Raw genomic sequence first — 8,802 nt, 5'->3', positions numbered from 1 at the left:
CCCTCACCCCTGCCCCCCCCCCTGTGGTGCCTCTGTCCTCCTGGGCTCAGATGGACGTCCCTGGGCCGGACTCTCTTACCTTGAGCTAACCTGGGCGTAGCACTGATCTCACGCCTGTTGCACTGTTCGCCCACGGCTGTCCCCCCTCGGACGGGCTGTTAAGGGGGCGACACGGGGCGGGGCCCTTTCTCACCCCACCCTTGGCTCTTGCGTTTCCCGACGTTCGATGCCCTTCCCTCCTCTCTCTGCCCAGCTGAGTCCTGCCTCTGTCCTGCAGCTAGTTCAAGGGCCCCTTCCGCCCCCAGCCCTGCCTGGTCGTCAGCACTTCTGGGGATGTGGGAACCCCCAGTGGCCCAGGCGTGGCCTGGAGGGTGGGCCCGATTTGCCCGCCTCAGGCCCGCGGGCGGGCGGGCGGCGCAGGGCTGGGGGGGGACTGCAGGAGCCCGGGCACGGAATTCTGGGCCGGGTGTGCAGGACGGAGGCGCCTCGGGTCCGAGGGACGGGGAGGCGGCCGCAGGCACGGGCTGCTCCGGCAGCCGCCTGGGTTCGAACGCGAACTCCGGCACAGGAAGGAGCAAGGGGAAAGGATGTCCGAGGCTCTGGGGTCTCAGAGGGGAGTCCGGGCCTCCAGGGTCGGAACGTCTGCCGCGCGGGCTGGTCTGGAGGCCGGTGACGTCAGCAGGGGCCGAGCGGGGGGCTGGCGAGCCCGGGAGCTGTGGCGGCGGGTGCCGCGGGCTCTCTCCGCAAGAGCTCACAGCCAGCCAGAGCCTGGTGCAGGGCGTCCAGGGTGGCCGCGGGTCCACGCCTCCCTTCTGGAAGGAAGGCGTAGACAGGGAGGGCAGGTCAGCTTGCTCTGCGTGGCCCCCGGGGCCCTCTTCCTTCTGGGGCCCTCCCTCCGCCCCCTTCCCCTGCTTCGCTCTCTCACCTCACCCCCACCAAGGACCCCAGGGAAGCAGGCTCCTCGCACCCAATTTCTGACCTCCCCCTCGATTCCAGGGACCATTCAGGGCGCCAGGCGTCCCCGAGCCTCGGCCGGCCGTGCCCTGTGCGGCGAGCGAGCAAGGGCCTCTGCCCGCTGCCCAGCCCGTTAGCGTGTGAGGCCCCCTGAGGGGAGGGCTTGGCCTGGCCCGTCTTGAATTCGCAAGACGCCGTCTGGCGCCGATGCAGTCCTACTGCCCTGAACTTGGCCGGAACAATGGGCCCCAGTGCTTAAGGGAGAGAGCTGAGGCTCGGGGTGCCGCCGCTGCCTGGCCTCTTGTGCGTCAGTCTGTCCATCTGTGGAATGGATACAACAACGGCAGCTCTTCAGGGGGCTGTTGTGATGATGCAGTGGGTTCAAACCACGTGCGGCGCCTCCCCAGAGCCTGGCCCGGAGTCAGCCCTCGGGGGTCTTGACCCCGCTGGCTTCTGCTTGGCTCTTCGCCTCCGGGACTTCTTTTCCCTGCTCTCGTCCAATAGCATTTACAGTTTCCTGAAGCCTGTTCCCGACTATGCACATTCAGGGCGGTGATGACAGTGGCGTTTCGCAGACAAGACGCTCAGGACAGACCGTGCTGGGTCAGGGCCACCCCAGATGCCGCCGGGCTCCGAAAGATGGCAGAGTCTCCTACCGTGCATGGGCTCCTTGCAAGCATCCAGCGTGTTCAGCAGAATCTTCCCCAGGGCTCTTTTCGATATATTCTGAAGAAGAAATGGAGACAGGACTGGACCGCGCCGTGGCTGCCAGTCCTCATTCAGCAGGTGGGGCTTGGTGGCCCCCATGGTGACCACTGTCTTCACTGTCTCGCTGTCCGCTGGTGCTGGCCGCCCCTCCCCTCTCGCTCCCCGCCCCATCTCTCAGGCTGGGCTCATCTGGTCTGGGGCTTGCTGGTTCTGGTGCACAGCTAAGAGCCTACCCAAAACTCAGGCCATCTGGATTCAGATCCCACTTTCACCTTACAGTGGCTGTCATCCTCAGTACATTGTCTCCCAAGAAAAAAAATATTTTATTGTTTATTTATTTTTGAGAGAGAGAGAGAATGAGTGGGGGAGGGGCAGAGAGAAGGGGGTACAGAGACTCCGAAGCAGGCTCTGAGCTGACAACACAGAGCCTGATGCAGTGCTTGAACCCATAAACCGTGAGATCTTGACCTANGGGAGGGGCAGAGAGAAGGGGGTACAGAGACTCCGAAGCAGGCTCTGAGCTGACAACACAGAGCCTGATGCAGGGCTTGAACCCATGAACCGTGAGATCTTGACCTGAGCCAAAGTCGGACGCTTAACCGACCGAACCTCCCAGGTGCCCCTCAAAAATTTTTTTCTTAAATACTTCACTGATGCTATTTAGGCACACGATTTATTTCTGCGCTCTGATATTTTATCATTCATCTTGCCAGGAACTTACAATAATTTGCCTCTGGATTCTCTTGGGTATTTCTGTGTAGATGAATATGCTATAGACGTACTGACAGCTTTATGTCTTCTCGTCTAACCCTTACGCCTTTCCCTTCTTTTTCTTGTCTAGTCCTTTGGCTAGCACTTCTAGCTGGCGTCCATACGGTGATGCGTGTCTCGATTCTGACTTTAGAAGGATTCCTTCTAACGTTTCACCAGGACGTGTGAGGTTCGTGAGAGGCAGTTGGCCGAGTGACACTCCTTATCTGGTAAAGGAGGGTCCTTACTGTTCTCAACTTGCTGAGGGGTTTTATAATAAAAGGAGACTGTTACTGACTGTTCTATATCTGTTGAGATGAAGATGTGGGTTTTCTCCTATAGGAGGCAGCGGGGTATAGGATGGCCATAGATGTTATCTTTGAATTACTGCAATACATCCAGTTTGGCCATGTTGGGTTTCCTTTAAAACTGCCGATTTGGTTTGCTAGTGTCTTATCTAATATTTTTGTATCCATGTTTCAGTGCAAATGTTAGCTTATAATTTCCTTCAAAAATTTTTTTTTTTAATATTTATTATTTTTGAGAGACAGAGAGGCACAGATTATGTTGGGGGGGAGGGGCAGAGAGAGAGGGAGACACAGAACCTGAAGCAGCTCCAGGCTCTGAGCTGTCAGCACAGAGCCTGATGTGGAGCCAGAGATCGTGACCTGAGCCGAAGTCGGATGCTGAACCAACTGAGCCACGCAGTCGCTCTATAACTTTCCCTTCTTATATTCATCCTTCTGTGGTTTGGGGATCAAAGTTATGTTAGTTTTATAAAACAAATTAGAGATCTTCCCCTTGTTTTTAATTACCTCCCCAGAGCCTCCTTTTCTGCATCTAGAAAGTGGAGGTAACATCTGCCTAACGTGAGGAAAGCCCGACACAGGCCGGTGCCCCCTCCTGAGAGCCCCTCCCCTTGCCCTGGGGGGCGCCTCCCGTGAGCCTACCAGGTCCCGGAGCCTTTGCAGTAGCTGCAGCACGTCCACCAGCTTCTCCTCCAGCAGGGACAGCCGCACCCTCTCCGTCTCGACCATCTGCAGCTCCAGCCTCAGCTGCTCATTCTCTTCCACCTTCTGCTGCAGCTCTGCCTGCGGGGACCCACGGGGCCTGAGCACCCACCCTGCTACCCTCTGCCCCACGCTCACCGGGCCGTCTGCAGGCGGGACCCGCAGCTTGCCTTGACCCTTTCTCAGAGATCATTTCATCTGCTCCCCCCCAACCAGCCTGTCAAGGTTGGGAAACCCTCCCCGCCATCTTCCCAGTGATGGCACCAAGGCCCAGAGAGGCTGCATGTCTGGCCTCAGGTCACGCAGTGGGTTGGGTTAATGTAAGAATATGCATATTTTGTTTTCTAGGTGAGGACTTCATCTTCCCTTCTCTTCTCTATCCATATATATTTTTTATCCATATACATGTATATATATTTGGTTGCAAGCAATAGGAACCTTTGAGGCTGGTTTAAACAGAACAAGAATTCACTAATGGGCTGTGGGTCATTCCCAGGACAGGCCGGCGGCTGGAGAAAGTCAGGGACGGGGCAGCAATCGGGGGGAGACCGTGGGGAAGTCTCCGGCCTCTTGTCCAGGGCCCAGAGCTGAGAAGGACGCTTTCCAGCAACTTTCTCATCTTCCTCAAATGGAAAACCTCAGGAGAGCGGCTCCACTGGGCCAGTGTGAGTCACTGGCCGGCCCTTGGCCAGGGGAGCACCGAGCACAGGTATCCACCGGATACCCACTAGGGGCAGATGGCAGGCAGTCACACAGTGTCACGTGGCTACCCGCCTTCTAAAGCCGTGATGCCTGGAGTGGGGGGGCGTCCCTGTTATCAGCACTGATGGGGGGAAAGAGAAGGAGCTGAAGTCGAGGTACCCAAGGGCACCTCTGGGTCCACTTTGCGCTTTGGGCAGGACGGAGAAGGCGGGTGCCCACGCCTCCTGCAGCTGGGACGGGAAGGTGGGCTTGGGGACACAGCTCGGGTGCCTCAGTAACTCTCCTACCCCCACTTCCTTGACGTTCACCTAGAAAAGGGGTGGCGCCTATGCCTTGCGGGACTGCATCGGACCACAGATGCGTCAAAACCAGCCCGGGTTGGGAATTCCAGGTGCACAAATATAAACCGATTGGAAAAGTGCCGTGTGCCAGGGCCTGACCAAATGGTGACGCCCAACAGCACTCCCCGCTTGGTTACTGTGCAGTGGAGAAGCTGCTACGGAGTAGAGAGGTGCGGAAAAATGCAAATGGAGGCCGGCCGCCTCCCTGCCTCCCCCTCAGTAACTTTCGTCGGGGGAAGGGTCCCTCTTTACCCGCCTCTGACCTTGACAGAGCTTCCTGCCTACGACAGGGACTGGCCCAGGGGCACTCACACCACCGAGGCTGCTCCCGTTGGTGTTTTTCCCTGAGACTGAATATATTGGGCTCTTCTCCCCTTGGGGTTTCTTAGCTGGGCCAGTGGGGGCCTGGAGCTGTCTCTGGTCCCTTCCCCACCATTTGGAGGAAGGGGGAACGAGGCCAGCACCGGGGAAACAGAGCGGACGGGCGGCGACGAGCTAGTCCGAGTTGCTGGAGCCAGCTGTTCCTGAAGCTGTCCGTGCCCGCGCCACATTCTAAGAAACACCTAGTTTGCCCTCAAGCTGTTCTGAGATGATGGTTCCTTTAACCTGCGACCAAAAGATTCTTCACTGAATCTAAATCAAAGGAAGGCACATCTCTCGGAGTCTTGGTTTACCCATCCGTGAACAGGGCACAGTTCCTGGCTGACATCCCTCAGGGCTCTCCCAGCTACGAGACCTTAGCCTCGGCCTCTGGGGCTCCGCTGACCTCGTCCCCAGGCGTCCCCAGGGTCTTCCCGCTGCAGCCCTGGGTCCCCAGATGCTCCGCCAGCAGGGCGACGCCAGCCTCCAGCTCCCCCGGGGCACAAGCATGGTCGACGCTGCCCAAGTGGCTGGAGTAAGTCGCGAGCTTCTTCACCGTCTGGTCGTCACTCCTGCAGCAGAGCAGAGGCCGGCACCGTGGGGCCGCTTTCCAGAGCCTGCTCGAGCCTCAGACAGAGGGTGTCGCCACCGAGTCCGAAAGCTAAGCCAGGCCATGGCTCGGTGCCCTCCCATGGCTCCCCATCTCACTCAGAGGGAAAGCCAGAGGCCTCACCCAACGTCCCCTCGTGACCTCTCTGGCCTCCCTCTCATCCCTCTTCACTCACTGCCCTCCAGACACAGCAACCTCCTCGCTGCCCCTCCAACAAGCCTCAGGGCCTTTGCACTTGCTGTTCCCACTTGCTGGAATGCTCTTCCCTCATTGCCTTCGGGTCTTTGCTCAAACAGCACCTTCTTCGCGTAGCCTTCCTAGCCTCTCCTCGCACCTCTGTCTCTTGTGCTGCTTCGCCTTTTTCCCCGCCTGCTTGTCACCGCTCACTAGGATGGGGCTCCCGCCTGCTGTCACCGCTCACTAGGATGGGGCTCCCGCCTGCTGTCACCGCTCACTAGGATGGGGCTCCCGCCTGCTTGTCACCGCTCACTAGGATGGGGCTCCCGCCTGCTGTCCCCGCTCACTAGGATGGGGCTCCCGCCTGCTGTCACCGCTCACTAGGATGGGGCTCCCGCCTGCTGTCACCGCTCACTAGGATGGGGCTCCCGCCTGCTTGTCACCGCTCACTAGGATGGGGCTCCCGCCTGCTTGTCACCGCTCACTAGGATGGGGCTCCCGCCTGCTGTCACCGCTCACTAGGATGGGGCTCCCGCCTGCTGTCACCGCTCACTAGGATGGGGCTCCAGGAGAGGAGGGCTGCTGTCTGTCTGCTGCTCTTCTCCCAGGGCCCCCAGATCCGGCTGGCACACAGCAGGTGCTACATAAATGCCTGTTGCTGCTTACGGGCTGGTGATGACCTTGGAAGTTGACAGCACTATACGGTATATTAATAAAACTCAGTGCTGCCCCTTGGTGGCGTACCCGCTGGACCAGCCACCTGTTCGCCATTTTATAGCCCGACGGCAGGTCCCCACAAAACCTCTGCCAGACGAGCGTTCCTGCCCCGTCTAGGAGACGAGAGCTGAGGCTCGGAGGAGTCAGGAGCCCCGTCTGAGGTGCCCCAGGCGGCTGGGCCTTCCCCTCGTCCAGCCTGGTCTGAGGACTAAATAAGCCAGGACGTCAGAGGCCCCAGGCCCGGGCCAGGCGGGAGGGGGCGCTGTAAACGCTGTCGCCCGCAGGAGCCGCGGGGTGAGGAAGGGTCTGGTACGTCCTGGACTTAGGCTGAGCTCTGGGCCATGCCTCGGGCCGGCGGCCGGGGAGGGAGAAGCAGCCGTGGTCACTGGGGCTTCCCACAAAGTGTGCCTCTGCCTGTTACCCATTTCATCCCTGCGCGGGGCGGGGGGCGGGGGCATCTTGTCACCTCCCTCCTACGACTGGGGACAGAATCAGGCCTGTCAGCCCCCCGAGTTCAAGCTCTGTCCTGTGTGAAGGGGCCCTGGGCCTCCAGCGCCCATGCGGGCCTCGCCGCCCCCCGCCACACATACCCACTCCTGCAGCCGGAGAGGCCGGCCAGCAGCGCCTTGACCTTGGCCGGGGACGCCCGCTCTCCCTGCCGCTTGTCGCCCTCCTCTTCCTCGTCGGAGGCGGCCTGGCCCTCCACCCGGCGGAACAGCTGCCCGTCCACTGCCGGGGAGACACGGACGTGGGGACAAGGACGGACACAGCCACCCGCGTGCGTCCTCGGGGACANGGTCGGGCCGCCCAGCGTCCGGCTCCGACTCCGGGGAGGGGGCAGCCCCCCGCCTCTCTCCCCAGGGAGAGGGGCTCTCCCCTCTCCACCCCAGCCTGGCCCGGCACCGGAGGGCGACGCCCGCAGCCAGGGCGGCCCCGGGGGTGGGGCCAAAATCCGATTCAAACTCCCAGGGAAGAGGGGAGCCTGGGCGAGGCCGGCCGGGGGCGGGGGGCCGAGTGGCCCGTCTGGGCGGAGCGCCTTCCGCTCGTGGGCCCACGAAGGCGGGGCAGCCAGGGATGCGGGCCTATGACATCCTGTCCGCGCTCGAAGCCTACGTGGACTTGGCAGCTCGTTCCCGCACGGTACCTCCCACCTGCCTCGAGCCAGTCTGACCTTGGCAATGGCCTGACGCGCATGCGCAGGCCGAGTCCGAGCCGCAGAGCTGCGAACCCCGCCCCCCGCAGAGGGAGAGGAGACCGGGTGATCCCGCCCACGCGACAGGCTTGGGAACCACGGACTCGGGTGGCCTGACCCAGGACAGCCGTCTCCAGCCTGACTCCCGGCGGGGTGGGCCCAGGGCTGAGGTGGCCGGCGGTCCGTGACATTTCAGTTGCGTGAATCGCGTTCCCAGTGTTGACGACTTGCTTCCCGCCCTGGGGACTTCCTGGTGCTGTGTGTGCATGTGTGTTGTGTGTGTGCATGTATATATGTGCGTGCGCCTCGTGGTCATTAACATGTCCGGGAGCCCCAGGCAGGGGTAGGCAAGGGACTCGGACGGGGAAGGGGGAGGAAGGCGCCCAGCAGCCCCTGCACTCGCCCACAGCCGGGCCCGCGGGCACCGGGCACCATCCCAGGCACCGTTTCTCTCTTTCCACCTGCCGCTCCACGCCCACCAGGCCCAGGTTCTTAAGATGACGGGTCTTCTCCAGCTCCTGCTTACACACCTCTGATGACGGGGAGCTCCCTCCACCTCAGCTCCCTGGGCACCCAACCCATCCCTCCGTGGGACTGAAAGGAGACACGTCTTTCCCTCACTGAGCTGGAATGTGTCCCTGGAGCCCACGCTCCCCCACCAGGTGTCTGTGCTCTCGGGTCTGGGGAAGGGGTCCTTGGGGACTCGGGAAGCCCAGCCTCAGCCCGTAGGGCGAGGGGGATTCTGTTTGGAGGCCGGATGGCGGCATCAGTGCACACAGGGCCCTGGGCACAGCCGACCGATCGTGAGCCTGGCTGCAAGCCCGGAGTGTGCAGGGACAAACCTTCGTCCAGGGCTCTGTTCCCGGAGCTGCCGTCCGACTGCCAGGCTCGCTCCAGAGGGGCGTCCGGGCTTCTGGTGCCACCGTCCTCAGGCTCGCCACTCTTGGCTTCTGGCTCTGGGCTGGCTCCTGAGGATGCTGGGAGCTGGGTGCCCTCTGACCTGTGGGCAGGGGAGAAGATGCAGGTGCTGAGAGGCAGGAGGGGGTGGCCCAGCTTCCTGCAGGGCGTGTGGGGTGTGGACCCACCCTCTTCCACTGCTTCCTCTGCACGGAGCTGTCTACCACGTGCCTGAGGAAGACCCTGTGGCTGGCCCTGGGGGCTCCCTACCCAACGGCCAGCATGTGAGAGCCCGCCCAGATGCTCGCTGTCCCAGCGTCCCTCGCATCTAAGGCACAGGCTGCGGTCTGATTCTAGCCAAGGAGACTTCTGAGGAGCCTCTGG

At 61.5% G+C, this 8,802-nt stretch overlaps 1 protein-coding gene across 1 annotated transcript; it reads right to left on the bottom strand.

The window, feature by feature from the left end:
* Positions 1 to 690: 690 nt before the first annotated feature.
* On the bottom strand, positions 691 to 8,802 carry EFCC1 (EF-hand and coiled-coil domain containing 1; the record flags this gene model as incomplete). The annotated part of the gene is made up of 5 exons (XM_077766866.1): positions 691 to 1,680; positions 3,363 to 3,503; positions 5,232 to 5,397; positions 6,920 to 7,058; positions 8,364 to 8,802. Coding segments are annotated over 5 exons (1,077 nt in total), but the record flags the coding sequence as incomplete, so codon positions are not given.

This window comes from Crocuta crocuta, unplaced genomic scaffold, assembly GCF_008692635.1.
Source record: "Crocuta crocuta isolate KB4526 unplaced genomic scaffold, BGI_CrCroc_1.0 scaffold296, whole genome shotgun sequence".
Lineage (NCBI taxonomy): Eukaryota > Metazoa > Chordata > Mammalia > Carnivora > Hyaenidae > Crocuta > Crocuta crocuta.
The sequence above is the reverse complement of the archived record's forward strand: the minus strand, read 5'-3'. Positions and strand labels throughout refer to the sequence as shown.